Source organism: Alosa alosa, chromosome 7 (assembly GCF_017589495.1).
Source record: "Alosa alosa isolate M-15738 ecotype Scorff River chromosome 7, AALO_Geno_1.1, whole genome shotgun sequence".
Taxonomy (NCBI): domain Eukaryota; kingdom Metazoa; phylum Chordata; class Actinopteri; order Clupeiformes; family Clupeidae; genus Alosa; species Alosa alosa.
Window position 1 is genome coordinate 21,799,175 of NC_063195.1, and position 20,970 is coordinate 21,820,144.

A 20,970-nucleotide genomic window follows, 5' to 3' on the forward strand; every position below is an offset into this window, starting at 1 on the left:
ACGAGCTGGAGCTGGACAACACGGAGCTGCAGGCGGCCGCGCTGCGCCGACAGCATGCGCTCCGCCACCGCGACTTCCTGCTGCAGCGGCATGAGCAGCGCAGGCACCTCGCCGACGACATCATCCACCAGCAGCGCACCGTCATCCAGGGTGAGACGCAGCGTAACGCGCACACACACACACACACACACACACTGCTGACGACATCATCCACTAGCAGTGCACCGTCATCCAGGGTGAGATGCAGCGTAAACACACACTCTCTCTCACACACACACGCACACACACACACACACACACACACACACACACTTCTGACGGCATCATCCATGAGCAGCACACCGTCATCCAGGGTGAGACATAGAGTAAACACAAACGCACACACACCGGTGTTGTTATAGTTATTGCCATGGACCCCAACCAGAACTGTTGTAAGAGAACAAAGTACAAGAGTTCCTGGGGAAAAACACTGAAAGGCTTAATATCTTATCATTCTGTATCATGTAAATAGATGGGGGGGAAATCTGCAGCATACCGTAAAACTCCAAATAATAGCCCGGGCTTTTATTTTCCCAAATCGCCAAACTGCGCGGCTGAGTATTAGAGACGAAGTCTATATGAGACAGGCCTTTAATTCCCTTTACACAAAACTTTTCCTCTGCAAAGATGGAAAATATTATCGAATTAATTATTTCAAACACACTGAATGTCTACCTATATGACTAGGCTATCTGATGACAATTCACGGATCATCATTCATTTTAGTGTTGAGATGTTGTTCATTGAGTGAGATACAGTAAGATCCAAATAGCATAGCCAGAACAGATAAAACACATTTTAATTATCGTAATCTACAAAGAGATGGTATCACACTGAAAGCTCATATTTTATCACTAGCAAAATAGCCTATATCGATCCTTTGTCAAATACAGTTGCATTATCAGCCCTGACCAAAACCGTTCAGGAATTATTTATGCAAAAGTGGAGCGTCTTAATGTTTCATTCTCCCTCCTTTTCAGCCGCGAATGAAACAGCAGAGACCATAACCATATTGTTTCTCCGTTTTGTATTTGCCAAATTTGACAACAGTCTACATTCAAATCATAGCCTACTTCCAGGCGGGAACATATTTTTTTGACCAGGGTGCTGAATAACAAAATAATCATGGATGTCCGGCGATTTCTCCCCAGCATATGATTGAATTTAGACAGCTAAATAGGCCATTTCACGCCCGTGTATGAGTAGGTCTAAGAGTGAAAGTTTTATAATGCCCTGGGCAGCCATTCCACTGCAACTATCGCGGCACTTGCCCTCCGACTCATCAATAAAACTGTGCGGCGCACACCAGTCCCATAGAAGCGCGCCCGACTTTACAGTACATCATTAACCTATTTCAGTAGTTTATATAGCCAGAGAATGTCCGTAGACAGGCTCTGATATAGCCTAGTCTAAGGTAAATTCCTTTTCTGACTTCTTTCTCTTTATCGCCATGGCATTTAGAATAAAGAATAACAAACCGTTTGCGAACCGTTCTGGTGACTGAGCTAGGCTTAAGGCTATCAACAGTAGAATGCAATAGGTGCAGTGATGGCTCATGATGCAATAAGGAACAATCATAGCCAGAATTTTGTTTAAAGAAGACAAAAGGTCAAAGTCTGGTCAATTGTGATAGAAATGCTGTAACTTTAGGCTTAGGCCTACTCATTAAAATCAACAGAGAGCCCACTACCTGTATATTGTAACCCAAAACTTAAAGACATGTCAAGATAGGCTACACAGTGCAGCTACTGGCCATTTTTGTGCCCTAACTGGTGAAATACAGTATTAACCTAAGTATGTCATTATATGGCCAACTATAAAGATGTAATCTGCCTGTTCCCAGGGATGGGTAGTATTTCTGAAACATGTAATATGTGTTTCAAATGAAGCTCTTAAGTGGCGTGCAACTTCGTCTATAAAAACAATATATTTATGGAATAAAATTAGACACCTCTGATTGCTGTTTACGGTTAAACTGCGATGATGTGAACACCAGCCAGCCGGAGGGCACTTATATAGCCTAGGCTACCATGCATGGACTTCGTAGGCTATATTTCCCCCACAAACCAGCGGCTGCTTGGACAAATCCCACTTGAGGGGTGGGGCAGAGCGATAAGTAACACACACTGAACCTGTCATGAAGAGGCCAAAATGATTGACCTGTCACCCCACAATCCAAATGGATGCAACTGCATTTTATAGGCTAAGCCTAGGTCTACATGACGGGCCCCAAATAGGCTAAATAACTTTAAAAAAAATAAAAACCGGCTGGCCCACCGGGCATTTGCCCGGTTGTACAGATTACCAGTCCGAGCCTGGCAGCAACTTGATGCAACCTTCTAAAACCTTGCATCTGTGACCAGACATGTGAATGCTTTGCGACGGCTTGTAACGACGTGCAACATCTAATTCACACTGCTGTAACCTCCTTTCTGTAACGGTTTTGTGTCATTGCGAATCTTTAAACAGACGATCTGACGGGTTTTAGAAGATTAAATACAGCCCGAAACTCTACTGGAGACCGGCCTTTAACCCAAACCTGTAGCCACGCCAGGCGTTTAAAAGAGATGGGCGTCTCTTAGGGACTCGGCGATTATTTGAAGTTTTACGGTATATCGGCCATTGGCTGAACCTGTTTACTGTCTTTGTTGTTTGTTTACAGCATTGTTTACTGTGTTTGTTGTTTGTGCTAGATCACGGGCTGGTGGTGCCTGCAGAGCTGCAGCAACTGTACTCTCTCTACCTGAGTGAGCTCAACGAGGGGGGCATGGACCAGCTCCTCAACCTGCTCACCATCACCTCCACCAGCGTCACGGTGACACACGCACGCAACAAATGCACACAACACACACACACACACTCATACACATACCTCCACCAGCGTGACGGTGACACACGCAACAATGCACACAACACACACACGCGCGCGTGTGCACACACACACACACACACACACACACACACACCAGTGTGACGGTGACACATGCACGCGCATGCACGCACGCACGCACACACACACACACACACAACACACACACACTGGCACGTAGAAGCTTACACTCTGCAACACACACGCACACACAGGCACGTAGGAGCTTACACTCTGCAACACACACACTGGCATATAGGAGCTTAGACTCTGCAACACACACACACACACACACACACACACACACACACACACTGGCACGTAGGAGCTTAGACTCTGCAACACACAACACACACTCCTCTTGGCCAGTTGAATCAGCATGCCAGTTTGGACACATCAGCACATTCCAGAAATGGCCTCCTCAGAGAAAAGCAGAAAGCATCTGCTTCAGCAAAGTACCCTGCACTCACACACACACACACACAGACACACACTCTGAATGCCAGTCCCTCCCTCCGCCCTCTGCAGAACAACTCCATCCTGGCCGTTGCTAAGCAGCTAAAGCTGGACGAGCTGGTCTCAGAGATCCTCCATGTCCACCACACCAACGCTGACCTTTCACCTCATGCTAACAACTCCATCCTGGCCGTTTGCTAAGCAGCTAAAGCTGGACGAGCTGGTCTCAGAGATCCTCCATGTCCACCACACCAACGCTGACCTTTCACCTCATGCTAACAACACGAAGGGAACCGTAGCCGGGGCCAGTCACCATGCCGCCACCGCCTCCTCCTCATCAGGCCCTGACAACGACAGGTGCATCAGAACACACACACACACACGCGCACACACACACACATACACACACACACCATACATATACTGTATACAAAGTATGTACTCTCATCTTTTCTTTTCTTGAACTGTATAGGTTTAGAAGGTATAGTATAAGTAGTTCTTTTCTAGAAGGTATAGGTATAAGTAGTTCTTTTCTTGAACAGTATAGGTTTAGAAGGTATAGGTATAAGTAGTTCTTTTCTTGAACAGTATAGGTTTAGAAGGTATAGGTATAAGTAGTTCTTTTCTTGAACAGTATAGGTTTAGAAGGTATAGGTATAAGTAGTTCTTTTCTTGAACAGTATAGGTTTAGAAGGTATAGGTATAAGTAGTTCTTCTCCCTCCCTCTTCCTTTCTGTGCTCTCACAAAAATCTCTCATATGCACTCCTTGAGTCTGCTATGGAAGCCCATATCCAAGTATTTTCCAGTAAACCTCTCACAGGCATGAAACACACACACACACACACACACACACACACACACACACACCAGTCAGGCTTGAATAAAGAAATTAAGGAAATTAATTTATGAAATGAGGAAGTAATACCCCCACCCCTCAAGGCTGTGGCTTAACCATCTGTATTTATTGACTGAAACAGTAGAATGAAATGCCTTAGTCAGACTCGCAAACAACTTTAATCAGCAGAGCGTTTAGCTGGAAACAGTAATCATACCACGACTCCTTGGCTGGGAAATTGAACCGTCACCGGCGATATGTTAGTTTTATGTAGTGTTATTTAGCATTGATGGGTTCATATTGTGTTCAGCCAAATGCGTTTTTTATCACTCTGGAAGTGTGCTTGTTTTTAGTACCTCTGGTTCCTGGAAAAGGGACTGTGGTTATGGTTTCATCATCTGGGCTAAAGGCACTCTACTAAATTTTGCTAAAGTTCAGGATGCCGCTGCAACAGTTCTTCATCTCAGAAATGTGAACCAACCGATTCTCTCAGTTCCATAATTAAAGTTAACTTGTGTATGAATGCATTCAAATATGTTTTTAATGGAAAACTAATCTATTGGAATCTTGAAATACCTACAATGGGGTTGCATCCCTTTTTATTGTTTTTGTTTTAACAATTTTAACAATTACAAGTATTGTGAATATATTTTGATTATAAAAGAAGTATTTTGAGACTAAAGTCCAAACGGTCAACATTGTTGTTTTTTTTTCAGCAGTGACAGTAACGGAGTGTTCAGATCCACCACTAAACCACGCGGCCCACGTCGCCGGCCAGTCTCGTCCAGCCCCCCGCCCGTGACACAGGTACACAGGCAGATTAGGATTACGCATCACAATCATTTACAATCAGTTTACGGCCATCCAGCGCCGTAATCTGCCAACATGGCACCATTTATATCCACTATCACACACGAGTGTGTGTATGTAGGCCTTTTCACACTGCCAAAATTGCCGCGATTGTATGTACCAGAATCGCGGAACGACTGTCCCTTTCACATAGACCGAGGCGGAACGGCGGGACAAAGTGTCTCGCCAAATTTACTACCAAGCCCCCTAGACATTTTGCCGAGTTTTTTCGTTCCGGCACCAGTGTGAATGGGTCAAGGCGGAAAGGGGAATCTGGGCGGGCATTTCGATGCTATGTCCAGCCCACCACAGGAGATTGCAAATAAATCTAACTGATCAAAAGCAGCAATAGCAGAGACAGCACATTATGTCAATCTTTAAATTCACAAAGTCTCCAGTCATTTAATGCCTGCTAGAGTTGACTGTAGCTCGGAATGCAATCGGTTGCCATAATAGGCTATCCTGAAATCCAGCGATAAAACAAATCATGAACTCATGAGCGTCTGTCTGCCCTATATGTAGCCTATATCCTCTGATTGCAATGCTTACAGATATCTAGGCGATATTTGTAACATTTATTTTGTATTTAGCCTGTTATAAAATCATGGTAACCTAACAATTAGGATTTGCTTTGCCTACACTGCTGTTTGGTTGTCCCAAACTTTGAGACGATCCATACTCGCATCAACTGAATCTTATCAACCCAAACTGCGATGTTCCAAACAGAGTGTAGGATGCAATGCCTAATAATCTGACTGCCTTCGGCATAACTGCTAACAGTGCGCCTATTGTTAAACACCTGAAAAATATTAAGCTGCTGTTTTCTTTTCATGACGAGCACTAAGCTTGAATGATTTATGACTGAATGGAACGTTGCGTTTTTAAGCGCCAGAACTGCTTCACGTCGTGTGACAAAGTTTACACCAATCATCATCTTCCTATGTATTATGTTGAGATGTCCATTCTCTTTGCCCTAGGCTATCATTTGTGCGCAAAGCATGTTTCAATTAAGACAGTAGCCTACACAAGCTATTTTTATTGTTGTAATATTGAATGATTTCATGACTAAAGCGTTGAAATATTGTATGCACAGTGCGTACAGGATTACGACTGGCGGCGCCACTGACCAAGGCCACAGTCGCCTGTGAACCTCTGATTTTCAAAGGGCAATCAATGACCAGCGCCCAGGCAACTCTTCTCTTCTATTTCCCTTCCAAATTACTTTTTATTGTCTGAAGACATCGATCGCAAGAATCTAACATTCTAAGCAACAGCAAAGCAACTTCACTTGCATTTGTAGGGTACTAAGCTAACCAAAGCGCAGTCGGTTCTCCCGCCATGGTTTTGGAAATCACACACCTGCTGCATCTGAAGGCCCACGCATAATAAGGCCTACGACTATCACTCTACACGCCCCCTATTGCACGTCACATGTTAATTTGCTAGCTGATCCTGCCTCCTGGCTCCCCAAAATGCCGCATCATGTGAAGAAATCAGCAGGCTGGCAAATTTTTTCAGACACGTTGCGGCAAAAAGACGTCTCCTCTTCCCGCAAATTTAGCGTAATCTCGGTGTGAAAAGGCCTTGTGTGTGTGTGCCAAAAGGAGTGTGCAGGAAGGAGCTTGGCAGTCAGATGGGCATGCTTGGCTTCGGTTCAGTGCTTGTCTGCCTATGAGTAGTTCAGTGTGTTTATCTGATAGCTAGTGAATAGTAAATTGCTAACTCATTTCAGAATGTTTATCTGATAGCTAGTCAGGAAATGCTAACTCAATTAGATATATATATATCTTAAATTCTCATTCTTGTGTGTGTGTGTGTGTGTGTTTGTGTGTGTGAGCTCATCAGCCCATATTTGCAAAGACCAGTCCTCGGCTATGCATGTGCAAGTTGGCAGTATTGATATTTGGCAGCCTGGAGCACATGCACAAGCTAACAGTGAGCGGGTTACGATTGGCAGGCCTATCTAGAGTAAGAGAAAATCTATCAGCTGGCAAAACTCCGCTCAACTGTAAAACGCACCCCTGCTGTGTGGTGCAAACAATGTTTTCTGTACCCATAAGTGTTAAAAGCTGTATTTCACCTCTGGAAACAATACCTTCTGTGAGAAATGTGATTACTGGGTTCAAATAAAGAATTTATATTGTATGTGTCTTAAAGTATGTTGCGTGCGTGTATATGTGCATGGGAGCATGAATTTGTGTGTGTGTGTGTGTGTGTGTGTAGCCCACAGGAGGTAAGGTGGTGAGTGCAGTGAGTGCTGATACTCTGCGGGAGATCGCCAGTGACACCAAGAGCATCTCAGTCATTGCTGCCCGGAGGAGGTCACGCATAAAGGCCAGCAGCAATGTCAGTCTCTCTCACACACACACGCACACACATTCTCTCTCACACACACACACACACATTCATGCTCCCATGCACATATACAGTACACGCACACAACATACATTAACACACACACACAAACACTCACACTTACCCAAACATTTAGACATTCTTACATATATACTGTATATGCATACATACATATATACAAGCACATACACACATGCTGGACTACAGTGGCATAAACATCCGCACACGGGCAGATTAGGATTACACATCCCAATCATTCACAATTAGATTACAGCTATCCAGCGCCGTAATCTGCCAACATGGCACCATTTATATCCACTATCACACACACACACAAGTGTGTGCACTGTAAACATTCACACACACACACTGTGTGATTCACTTCTACAATGATACAGTGGTGGGCATTCACACAGACCAGTGAAATCAGCCTTTGTATCGTATGCAGCACCCGCATACAATGTAAGGTCATGCAATAGCAGCTTCACTCATGGGTGCACATTATGTGGGTGTAGTATAATGCAGAGTCGACAGACACTCAAAATGAAGCACATTTTGCTGAGTTGCTGTGTGTTTGAGCATTGGAGATACTGATGTTGATTAAGACACTGTTGTCCTCTTCTTTAGTTGTATGTGTTTCTATGTTTATGTTTAAGTTTGTGTGTGTGTGTGTGTGTGTTCCCGTGTGTGTGTGTGCGTGTTCGTTCGTGTTTGTGTGTGACCATCAGAGAGAGAGGAGTCGGTCCCTGGAGCGCGGCCTGGGCGCTGTCACTGGTGCCACAATCGTCCCCAACGTCCAGCCACCTACAGCCGAGCCACACCGCGCCTCCGCTGCCACCAACACCACCACCACCACAACAACAACAACAACAACCACAACAAACGTCCCCAAGACTCCCTCCTTCTCCACAGCAACCATAACCAAGGCAACGGGCTCGGCGCTGGCTGCGGTGGCCAGGCGAGGCCTGCGTGCGGCGGGGAGTGTGGACAGCCTATCGGTCAGCACGCCCGAGGAGGAGCCCGGCACGGCGGAGAGTGGGCGGAGGAGGCCGACTGGCACCGGACACACCGGCCCCCGGAGGGAGCCGCAGAGACCGGAGCGTCGGAACGAGTCTCCGGAGAGGCAGCAGACACGACGTCGCCGCTCCAAGTCCTTCGACGTTAACGGCAAACGGGTACATATACATATAATACTTTACTTGACAGTATCAACATAAAAGTGACATGACACTGTCATGAATGTGTCATAAACAGGTCATAAACGTTTATGACATAACGCTTATTGTTATTAAGTGACATTCTTTTTTTTTCATAACAAGTTAGGGTTAGGATTAGGGTTAGAGGTTAGGTTTAGGGTTAGGATTAGGGTTCATGCGTCATGACAGTGTCATATGTTTATGACATGACATGCGTCATGTCACTCTTATGTCGATACTGTCAAGTAAAGTGTTACCCAATATAAATATTTAAACAGAAATACATATAAACATATACAAATAAATATATAATATAATAGTAAATATAATGCATAAAGATGAATAAGAGTGTATTAAAATAGAGTGTGGCACACAGAAACGACCTGACTAACTTGTCACTCTCTTATAGGGGACTAGTTATCCACACAATACTTTGTCAAATGCTTTCTCTAAAGTCTCTTGCTCTTCTTTTTGATCATGTCCTTATGGTGCCTACATAGAAAGCCAAGGTGGCCCCGTCCAAGAACCCTGTGTTGGAGAGCGTCTCTGATAACCGCCTGGTGCGTCCCTCGCAGGCCACCGTCCAGCCCCTGCTCAGCAGCGCCGGGAACCCCGCCACTCCCCCTACAGCCAAGGTCAAACACCCCGTCTCCTATCACACAGGTAAGCGACCTAACACCTGTGTCTGATAATGGAGGTCTCCTAGGTAACAGTTCCCCATAGAAACCCAATGTGTTGCCATGGAGTACAAGGGAGGCTCATTATTAATGCCAATCAATTAGCTTAGCCCTAGTTGAGTTATGCCCACTTGTTGCTTTAGGTACTACCTACTACTATACATTTCATACATTTCAGTATGTAGTCAGTATGTAATGATGATTATAAACCTGCAATATATGATGATTATTGATTGCTATGATATATTAATGATTAATGAATTATTTGGCATATCTGACCCCTGGGTGTCTCGTGTGTGTGTATGTGTGTGCATGCATGAGTGCACGTGTGTGTGTGTGTGTGTGTGTGTGTGTGTGTGTGTGTGTGTGTGTCGTGTCTCAGGAGAGAGTCCACTTCAGAAGCTGGAGATCAGAGGCACTCCCCCCAGCACTGTCCACCAGAGGAACCAAGAGGGAAGGGTTGGACCGACGCTGCACAGACGTATAAGGGGTGTGTGTGTGTGTGTGTGTGTGTGTGTGTGTGTGTGTGTGTGTGTGTGAGTGGCTGTGGCTGTGATATGTCTTTATTTATTCAGTGGTCTCTGTGACTGTGTATTTGTGTGTTTGTGTATGTTTGTGTGTGTCTTTGGGGGCTGTGTGTGTATATTTGTGTATTTTGTTTGTGAGGTGTGTGATTGTGTGTACATGTGTGTGTGTGTGTGTGTGTTTACTATGGTTTGTATGAATAGGGAGCTTCATGGGCCACTCTTAATGACACTCTGCATCACCACAGCAGGTACCATGGAGACCCCTGGCTCCAACCACCTCCTCCTGCAGCCTGGCAACCACAAGAAGAGCAGCAATGGCGCCGGCAACGCCCGGCACAAGGCCAGCCACGACGTCACCAGCAAACGCACAGACAACCACCTAAAGAAGGCGGCTCCATGACTACCATAGAAAATCTTAAACCTTGTTAAAGCCACTGCGGTCCTGTGCTTTTAAAAGATCCAGTTAGAGAGGTGAAGCACACAAGACAATGTAACTGCTGTTTGTAGAGGAAGCTGTGTGAATTCGTATTTGATTTTATTTCATTTAATGTTGTATGAAAAAGTCTTCCCTTTTCCTTCGTTTAACATCAAAGTGTGTTCATGAGTCTGTATTAGGTTTCTTATGACCCTCAAATCCTAATCCTGTATTAGATAGACATACACTGTCAGTTATGTAATTAGCCTTACTGTGTTGATTACCATTAGTGATATAGACAGTGAATATTAAGGCTTAGTGTTACTATTTTAGGCCTACCCAGTGACTGAACAAACAAAAAACAACTACATTCTCTTCATTTCTGTGCTCGTCGTGTTTTTGTACGTTTGTAAATAATAAAAAAAAATCTATGTTTGTAAAATAATCAGACTGTCTTCCCGTGTATCCAGGCTCGGACTGGTAATCTGTACAACCGGTGGGCCGGTGACCTCCGGGATTTTTTATTATTTTTTAAAAGTTATTTAGCCTAATTGCGGCCCGTCATGTAGACCTAGGCTTAGCCGCTTGGTTTGTGGGGAAATATAGCCTACGAGTCCATGCATGGTAGCCTATATAGGCTATATAAGTGCCCTCCGCTGGCTGGTGTTCACATCATTGCAGTTTAACCGTAAACAGCAATCAGAGGTGTCTAATTTTATTCCATAAATATATTGTTTTTATAGACGTAAGTTGCACGCGCTACGAAGAGCTTCATTTGAAACACATATTACATGTTTCAGAAATACTACCCATCCCTGGGAACAGGCAGATTACATCTTTATAGTTGGCCATATAATGACATACTTAGGTTAATACTGTATTTCACCAGTTAGGGCACAAAAATGGCCAGTAGCTGCACTGTGTAGCCTATCTTGACATGTCTTTAAGTTTTGGGTTACAATATACAGGTAGTGGGCTCTCTGTTGATTTTAATGAGTAGGCCTAAGCCTAAAGTTACAGCATTTCTATCACAATTGACCAGACTTTGACCTTTTGTCTTCTTTAAAGGAACCGTATGTAAGATTGTGGCCAAAACTGGTACTGCAATCAATTTCAAATTACTGTAGAGCGATGTATCCCCTCCCCCTCCCTCCTGACTGGCAGAGCTGGCAACCCAGATGCCGAAACACTACTGACTTTGTGATTAGTAGATAGGTGGAGGGTGGCCAAAACACAACATGACAAAATCAACATCAGTTGAGGGCTGCAACTTCACTTTTTAAATGACAATATCCTGGCCGGACTATTGTTGTCAGTGATATAAGTATTTGAAATGAACATGATTTCTTAATGTCTAGTGACATATCAGGGCCATATTATGATTAATTGAAATACATTTCTTACATACGGTTCCTTTAAACAAAATTCTGGCTATGATTGTTCCTTATTGCATCATGAGCCATCACTGCACCTATTGCATTCTACTGTTGTTAGCCTTAAGCCTAGCTCAGTCATTATGTTGTACCAATCATTGAAAGATGCACAATCAATCGCGAGTCGATGCATGTAAAAAGTATCAGCTGGTAGGTTAGTTGCCAGCAGCCAGACCAATGGATACCTTGTCTTAGCTGAATTACTGAAGCTAAGCAGGTGTGGCCCTGGTTAGTACTTGGATGGGAGACCTCCTTGGAAAACTAGGTTGCTGCTGGAAGTGGTGTTGGTGGGTGGCCAGTAGGTGGCACTCTTCCCTCTGGCCAAAAAAAAAAAAAAGAAAGATCAATCCCAATGCCCCAGTGCCGTGACAGGGGACACTGCACTGTAGGAGATGCCATCCTTCGGATGAGACGTTAATACTGTATTTCACCAGTTAGGGCACCAAAATGGCCAGTAGCTGCACTGTGTAGCCTATCTTGACATGTCTTTAAGTTTTGGGTTACAATATACAGGTAGTGGGCTCTCTGTTGATTTTAATGAGTCGGCCTAAGCCTAAAATTACAGCATTTCTATCACAATTGACCAGACTTTGACCTTTTGTCTTCTTTAAACAAAATTCTGGCTATGATTGTTCCTTGTATTGCATCATGAGCCATCACTGCACCTATTGCATTCTACTGTTGTTAGCCTTAAGCCTAGCTCAGTCATTATGTTGTACCACATCACCCTCCATTAGAAGTGCAATGAGCTGCATTTAGCATAATAAACTGCTTTTAGAATTCCAAATCCATATTTCTAGATATTTTGGTAAAAGTAACTTAAAAGTAATACAATAGTAGTGTAATGCCTTACAATTCAGAGACAGTAATATTATAATGTAATGAATTACTTTGAAATGACAGTAATAAGTAATACATAATATTTTACGATTTTGAAGTAACTTGCCCAACACTGATTAAACCACATGTCACTGCTTGACTAAATGAAAAATATAGGCTACTGAACATGCATGGAGATCGTCATAGTTGACAGAAATTACGATACTGATTATATAATAACCTATAGGTCCAAATCTAAATGTTTGGGTTCAGTTTATGAAGTGTTGCTACAGCATGATACTGTGTGTTTGTTATTTAAGGGGGGGGAATCAGGGGTGATTTTGGTATCGGTGGGCTTGTGTGTGTGTGAGTGGAGGGGTGGGGGGGTCCAGGAGAAAATTGCAGGGCCGAATTTTGTTCCCAGTCCGACCCTGCGTGTATCTGTTCTGTAATAACGTGCCATATCACCAACTTCTACATCTCGCGATACTTTCCATGTTCTCTTCGTTCCCATGGTTTTGTCCAGCTGTTCGCACGCGCACGCCTCTCCCAGCCACTGCTGCTGCGGCTACTGCTGGTTTGACTGAGCCAGGAGAGAAGACACGGGAACCGCGATCATGGGACCGTCCACCAAAGTGAGTTAATCCAAGGAGCAGCCGGGTGAATACACCGGCATATAACACGCAAGCTACCAGTAAGGAGGGTCTTTATTGTTCATGTATTTGTGTGTGGCATCGTGTCTACAAGTGGCTGCCGCCAGTGTCTGCATGGCTATGATGATACATAGGGGCTAGTGTAGAATTTTAATTGCAGACATGCTGCTGGTCATTTTAAACATCATCTCGTTTGGTGGGCTGACTGACAACATCAATTTTATGAAGAAATGTAAGGAAGCTTTCTATCCTGTAGCCTAACATTAGGCCTAGTTTGTACATCGAGGTGTAAAATACAGAGCTACATCTTTCATGATGAATTTGTAGGCTATTCGTGGGAACACATGAACTTGTCCGTGACTTAGCTGAAATTCCAACGCAATCACCTAATTCTGTTTTACCCTATCAACCGAACTGTTTACTTTCAACGACTAGTCGTTGTCCGAGAAGCTGTTTTGGTAAAACAGTAAGGTAACTTGGAACTAAATCCCACTCCCCTGCCACCCAGAGAAAAAAAAAACATTCCATGACTTCCATGGTCAAATGCGTGCTCGCGTGTTTAATGAGTGCACTTTGTGGGACAAAATTGTCTAACCGCTGACCTCTTGCAGTATTGTAATTATAGTGGTCAGTTTGGGAATGCCTCGTATGGAGATGGACCTTAGAGCATTTCAGTTTGAAGGCCTATCTTTCTTTCTTTTTTAAAAAAGGACCAGTTTCGCAGTCCGTGGCGAAGATCATCTCCTTTCAGCAGACGTAGGGACGCTGGACGTTTGCTCACATCTACATGCGAGTTTGGATGTTTAACTTGATTTTTTGCCCTGATACTTTTACGACACATATAAATCATAGACCATGGTTACATGACCGGACTAGGCCAGCATCTCAGACGCCAGGAGACAGTTGTGGGTTGTATTTTTTTTTCTGCCAAAAGCATTGAGACGCTCACTGAATACCAAACTATTCCAGTAGCTTCCTCATCGTTTTGGTTTTGTGTCATTTTCAACAACTTAAGTCTCGAAACCCTTTTGCCCCAGCAGCCAGTATCCAGGTAATATGACTAGAAGAACAACAAAATGGTAATTTTTATGAATGTTACTACTTTGTTATAACTCTCTGTGAATATGGCATTGTAGGCTATTTCATGAACATTAGTCGAATACTTGGACATGAATGATCGTAGCACTACTAATGAAATAATTTTATCTGTGGAATTTCCTGCAGGAGTTCCCCCATTTTTGCTGACTCATTCATTCATTACTACTTTACAATAATCTTACCTGTCTGCAATTACGAAGGCTATGTTGTAATAACTGCAGCAGTATTGGGAAACATTGTTTCATTTGTCCATTTCCTGCTGTCTGACTGTTTACTCTTTGGATCCCCAGGCTCCAGGGGAATCTGCCATGTATTTTCCCAGCGGCGTCCAAGACTGCTGACCGGAGATAAGGACCGACCCCCCCCTCTGGCTTCCTCTGGCCAGTCCAGTCAGCCGTGAAGCCTGCCGGGCGGTGAGGGTGGGAAGGAGGGAGGGATGGGCAACCTGCGCCTCTTCCGCCTCTGCCTGCTGCTGGGCTCCGTCTTCATGCTCTTCCTCATCATCCTGTACTGGGACGAGGTGGGCAACGCCGGGCTGCACCTGCGCTCCTCGCCGCCCGCTCCCCCTCCTCCTCATCACGTGCTGGCGGCCGTCGGCGGGCCGCCGCCACCGGTCACCCCGCGGTCCCCCGCCGTCTCCACCTCCACCCAGCTGACCACGTGGACAAGCGAGGACAAGGGCTACGCCTTCGTCTGGGACACGGACGCCTTTGACCACGAGGTGATGGCCGACCCGGACCCGCCAGAGAACCGGCCCACGAAAGACTCGGCGGCTCGACTGCGGCAGCGTCCGGTGCTGAAACCCCCGGGAGGTCCGCGGGAGTCCACTGCGCCACCCCCGCCTCAGGAGTCGGAGCTGGCGCCCACTCAGGCCAGACCGTCACGGCCACCCACCACCACGACCACAACTACCACCACCACCACCACCACCTCAACACCAGTAGCCTATAGGAACCAGACCAGTAAGCCCACACCAGCACAGAGCAGAGTCGACATCTACGTCAAGCCATCGAGCCGCCCAGCACTCCCCGCTCCACCCACGCCCCCGTTCTTCAGCCTCCTGCAGCGCCAGGCGGAGCGCCGGCGCCACCTACAGGAGGCCTGCGCTGCGGACAGCGGCCTGGACTTCCCCGGGAAGCTGCGCTCCTTCGATCAGATCCCCAGCCAGGCCCTGGACCACCTGATCGTGGACGACCGGCACGGCGTCATCTACTGCTACGTGCCCAAGGTGGCCTGCACCAACTGGAAGCGCGTCATGATCGTGCTGGGCCAGAAGCTGGTCGCGGCGGCAGGGGGCATCATCATCAACAACGGAGGAGGAGGAGGAGGGGGGGGCGGTGACCCCGACGACCCCAACGCGGCGCCAACGCCGTACCGGCGGCCTCAGGACGTGCCGTCGGATCTGAGCCACAACGGCACCCTGCATTTGACCTTCAACAAATTTTGGCGCCGCTACGGCAAGGCGTCACGCAGCCTCATGCATGCCAAGCTGCGCAAGTACACCAAGTTCCTGTTCGTGCGCGACCCCTTCGTGCGCCTCATGTCCGCCTTCCGCAACAAACTGGCCCAGCCCAACGAGGACTTCTACCGGCAGTTCGGCGCGCGCATGCTTCGGCGCTACGCCAACGTCACCCAGCTCCCGTCCACGGCCCGGGAGGCCTTCAAGGCGGGTTTGCGGCCGTCGTTCGCCGACTTCGTCCACTACCTGCTGGACCCCGAGACGGAGAAGGAGGAGGCGTTCAATGAGCACTGGCGGCAGGTGTACCGCCTGTGCCACCCTTGCCAGATCGGCTACGACTTTGTCGGCAAGCTCGAGACGCTGGACGAAGACGCACGGCACCTCCTCCACATCCTGGACGTGGACCGGCAGATCCAGTTCCCTCCCGGCTACCGGAACCGGACAGCGGCCAGCTGGGAGCGCGACTGGTTCGCCAACGTTCCGCTCGAGGACATTAGGAGGCTGTATAAACTGTACGAGCCTGATTTCCGGCTATTCGGATATCCCATGCCCGACACATTGCTCCATGAATGACGCACACAGATGTGATACCAATCCAGCACTTACTGACCCTCTACAAGGGTTACTCCAGTGATGGTGTTTTCTTGTGTGACTGAAGAGGACTAATGTTGACTATGGAGGCTATGGTAGCTAAGTTAATGTCGCAGAGCTGCCAACTCTCACACATTGAGAGTGAGATTCATTCATTTAATTGGCTCCACATGCTCTTACACCAATTGAATGTGTGAGGGTTGGCAGCTCTGAATGTTGAGTAAGGACTATGGTAGCTAAGCTAACTTTGAGTAGGGATGCTATGGTCGCTAAGCTAATGTTGAGTAAGGATGCTATGGTAGCTAAGCTAACGTTGAGTAAGGATGCTATGGTAGCTAAGCTAACGTTGAGTATGGGAGCGACAGTAGCTTCCAAAGCATCAAAGTTATGAGAGTCAACAGTGAGTTGGCCATTAGCCGTTCTACGCAACAGTGGCGCCACATCAAAAGGTCTCTTCTCTAATTAGTACTGCTAAGTGTAAGAACCGCGGAACCACACAGGACTAACTGCTAACCCGACATGTTGTGGCTTGGGTCCCACACAAGCGATTAAAAGGCATAGATTAGTGGCGCTTTGTCGTGAGCACTCCTAGCAGACCGTGCCTTCAAAGGGAGAGGAATGTGTTGTTGTTATTTGTTGTTGTTATTTTAAATGACATGTTTTCTGTTTACGCATTGTTACATCTGTACTGTACATGATGTGAAGAGTGTTGTCCATAAACATCTGATGTGGAACACCCTGGATGAGTAGTAATTCAGATTTTTGGCCACACTGAAGTGTCCTTAATGCAGTCCACTTATCCTTAGTACTATCAGCTGTAAACAAATAAATACATTGAACTTTTTGAACATATTGTAGCAAGATGCACGTTAGGCACTATAATAAGTGTCCTTACTACCAACTTACCACTGCAGTTAGGACACTTATTAGGCATATTATATTATATTATATTATATTATATTATATTATATTATATTATATTATACATGAGATGTTTTTTGTTACTTTTGACGGGGAATGTAAACTACATTTAAATTTGTGTGGTTATCTTGTGCTTTAAGTAAGCGCATACCTTAAAGATATGAGTGGCCCTATAGTGTTATTTGCATCTTATCCTACAGGAACATTTTCATGTTCAACACCAGCACTCCCTCTGATCTGTTTTCCTCGCTCTCACAGCAAAGGCGCCAAGTGCAGGCCTTCTCTGAACACCACTGTATTTCAAAACTCCCTTCTAGTTTTCCTCTGAAGAAGTCCTGTATGGGCTGTCACGCTCCCAGTCCAGCTATCTCAGATTCACATCTAGTCTGTGAACAACACAGGCACTTCCTGTAGGCTAATTTTGTACGCCCCAGTAACCGTAACAACGGCACACAGCCAGCCTCCTCGTCCTGCCCTAGTTTTGCACAAGCGGGCCCCAGACAAGTGTTTATCTCCGCTGTGCAGAAGGAGGGTTTTTCTTTGAAGCCGTCCATCTCATGCTTGAACAATGTTGAGAGCCCATTTAGAGTGCTAATGGCTTGAAAGGTGAAGGAATGTGTAAACATGCTACTGATGAACGTAGCTTATATAAATCTTTTTTTCTTCACTCTTTCCATAAAAGAAAAACTATGTAATGTAGATTGCAGATTGTTTTACACCTTCCATTATTGCTGTGAGCGTATAGTCTGGATAGACGAATCGGCTGCAGTGATGGCTATGGCATTATGGAGAGACGAAAACAAACTTTTCATACATGATACCGTTTCACATTAAACAACCAGACAGATTCAAGCCATTTGAGGAGTGTGTGTGGGTTCAGGATTCTGTTAAAGTGATGAAAGTTGGCGAATGGAGTGTAATTTAACAAGGTAGCAAATGCTTTATCCAAACAACCATGACAGTTGCGTGTGTAGTTCCAAGCAAAGCATGAGGAAAAGTTTCCGTGGAAAGATCTAATTTTTTTTCATGTCCCTTTCCAACACAAAGGCTCTGCTCCCACAAAACAGTCTTTACTCGTGAAAAGGCTTGCACATGCCTGTGAATCCATGATGTATATGAATAACCAAAGATCGATAAACAGCTTGTAAGAACTTCCTCTACAGACACGCCCATGAATCTCAGAGTGTTAAACTATGTCCTTATTGGGTAGTCGGCGGTAATCAGTTCATTTATGTCATTAATCATGCACGCTCTATTTCCTAGGGCGTTGACGCCGTCTGACACCTCTTGACACTTATTGGCTGGTGAGGTTTCACACACCAAATGTGTGTGACGCTGCAGCTAATATGAGCTGAAGGACAGCAACATGGTGGATCTGCAGCTCAAGGCAATTCTGGTATCCCGTTGTTCCTCCACTCCTTTTCTCCTCTCTCTCTTTCTGTTCGGTGGGATCTCTTTGTCTCCCCTCTTTTCACTCTCTCACTCTTTCATACTGTCACTTCTTTTCCGTTCTTTTTCTGAAGTCTCCCCTTTCCCTTTTCTCTGCCCGTCTCTCTGTTGTTAACCTGCAGGTTAGATTTCTTGGACGTTCGCCAGGATTCAGTGACCACAAGTGAATTAGGTCAGTCTATACACACACACACACACACACACACACAAAGGAAAAGCAAACAGATCATTTTCCTTACAAACCTTTTCTTGAGGGAATCTGTACTTCCTCACAGCTCCTATCTAATTTCATCTGACAGTAACCATCATATAGAACTAAGCCATCATAACTAACTCAGATACACCTACCTCACCTCCAGGCAAATCCCCATCACTACTCATTTTCAGTAATCAGACTATAAAATTAAATGTGCTATTCTACTTGAATTATTTGGACAGCATATTATATATTAGATTTTTAATCAGGGCAGCAGTTTTCAGATTACATTATGTCCTTCCATAATTGCAAAAGGGTTCCCCAATGTTTTCTCAGTTAGCCTTTTAAAATAAGTTATTTGTATAGTAATAGTAAACAGAATGTGCCTTTGGAACATTGAATGAATGGTTGCTGATAATGGACAATGTAGATATTGCATTAAATATCAACCATTTCTTTCTACAACAGTCGAGAACCCTTTTGCAATTACCCTTTATTGTCACTGAGTACAGATACTAAGAAGGAAACAGTGTGATGTGGTGAATACAGATACTACAGTAAGAAGGAAACACAGTGTGATGTGGTGAGTACAGATACTACAGTAAGAAGGAAACACAGTGTGATGTGGTGAGTACAGATACTACAGTAAGAAGGAAACACAGTGTGATGCGGTGAGTACAGATACTACAGTAAGAAGGAAACACAGTGTGATGTGGTGAGAAGAAACACAGTGTGATATGGACACACAAAGGGGCTGCATTACTTATCCCATCTGGCTTAGTTGACATTGGGTCAGTTGTTATACTGTAAAAGATCTTTCGTGCATGTGCATTTGTTTACCTGACTATGGGACATCTTGGCCAAGGGGAGCGGGGTGTACTCAGTTAATGTATTCTGTTATCATGCTGTTATGATTACCCAGTAACGTAAATGTGAAAACAACATCACTGTTCTTTAAACAAATTGTGCGTGATAACTGGAGAAACAATCTGCGCCTCCGGAATGCTGCAATGGAGCAGCACATACCGGCTCCAGCTGTTGTTTTTGTTTGTGTACACTGTTTGAGGACAGCGCCCAAACTGCCATAAACATCCCTGATATTCTTTAACCATGACTGTATCAGGGGAAAGAAATCAGGACAGACTCTGGTATCAGTAAGATGGATCAGGTTACAGCGGCCGCAGGTTCACGCACGCCCAACTCCTACTTGTGATGACCATAGACTGTAAAAAATAGGTTGTGACTCACAGTAGAGTTAAGATATCAATTGTGTGTGCACACCCTGGGAATGAACTCATGTTATTGGTTTAAGGAAATACATCAGTTTGGCCACAAGTAGGGGAGATGGGGGACCATACTGTAATACAACGGTTTCTCAGTCACTTTGGTGCATTTCTCTTATCAGAATTGAAATTCTCAAAACTAGTTCAAGCTCCACATCATCTATTTACCTGTGTATATCATTTCTCATTCTCAAACAAACAGCAAATGCTTTCGCACATCCATACAATTTCTTAAGTACAATTGTTTTCTGTCAAAATGCATTATACACCTTAAAAAAAAACATTTAGACATTAGTTAACCCTCTGTGTTAGCTAACCCTCATACCTTCCAAAATCGCCTGATTTCCACTGCATGTTGACAGCTGCTGGACTGCATGGACGGTTGTGAAAGAATAACGATTTCCCCCGAACTCTCAAATAACTATGCAGCTGTGTTAAAGTTACCCTGGTGCTGGGTAGTGTGCTCACTTCAGGTGGGGGAGAGGAGGGCCGCTGTCCTAAACTATCAACCCAACAAGCTGGGTTACAGAAAATAACCCAACACGAGTAAAAACAACCCCACACAATGACCCAACAGTTTCAACTCAGCGTTTGGGTTGAGAAAATAACCCAGCATTTTTTAGAGTGTGTAACCTTTTTAACTGTTGACATTGATATATCGGTAAGCCAGACAGAAAAAACACATGAGAAAATGCTTGCAGAGTAAACTGTTACAACGGCAACATGGCATATTAATCAAAGAGAAACACTCCTCAATGTGTTGGTACATCACTATGGAATCCTCTCAGTTCGTACTTGCTCCTGTAAACAACAATGTACAATCAGTAATAGTTACAATTGTTAATAATA

The 20,970-nt window shown here is 45.0% G+C and overlaps 2 protein-coding genes across 5 annotated transcripts in view; both read left to right on the forward strand.

Annotated features, from left to right (window-relative positions):
• si:dkey-26i13.8 (kinesin-like protein KIF19) overlaps positions 1 to 10,664 on the forward strand; it is a 27,980-nt gene extending 17,316 nt beyond the window's left edge. Inside the window, 10 exon segments of the mRNA XM_048247830.1 lie at positions 1 to 150; positions 2,733 to 2,854; positions 3,437 to 3,545; positions 3,547 to 3,721; positions 4,917 to 5,007; positions 7,273 to 7,395; positions 8,133 to 8,579; positions 9,101 to 9,263; positions 9,660 to 9,767; positions 10,050 to 10,664. The exon segment at positions 1 to 150 is cut by the window's left edge and continues 121 nt beyond it. Coding sequence (XP_048103787.1) covers positions 1 to 150; positions 2,733 to 2,854; positions 3,437 to 3,545; positions 3,547 to 3,721; positions 4,917 to 5,007; positions 7,273 to 7,395; positions 8,133 to 8,579; positions 9,101 to 9,263; positions 9,660 to 9,767; positions 10,050 to 10,204 — 1,643 coding nt within the window. The 3' untranslated portion in view covers positions 10,205 to 10,664.
• A 2,341-nt stretch (positions 10,665 to 13,005) lies between these two features.
• Positions 13,006 to 17,013, forward strand: LOC125296965 (carbohydrate sulfotransferase 12-like). Of its 4 annotated transcripts, none has more exons than XM_048247089.1 (2): positions 13,006 to 13,165; positions 14,513 to 17,013. In XM_048247089.1, exon 2 carries the CDS (start codon positions 14,659 to 14,661, stop codon positions 16,252 to 16,254), a length of 1,596 nt encoding a protein of 531 aa, XP_048103046.1. In that variant the 5' UTR covers positions 13,006 to 13,165; positions 14,513 to 14,658; the 3' UTR covers positions 16,255 to 17,013. The 4 variants fall into 4 exon arrangements, with proteins under 4 accessions (XP_048103046.1, XP_048103045.1, XP_048103048.1 ...); XM_048247088.1 differs by having other exon boundaries at positions 13,006 to 13,106; XM_048247091.1 differs by lacking the exon at positions 13,006 to 13,165 and adding an exon at positions 13,181 to 14,203.
• Positions 17,014 to 20,970: the final 3,957 nt, after the last annotated feature.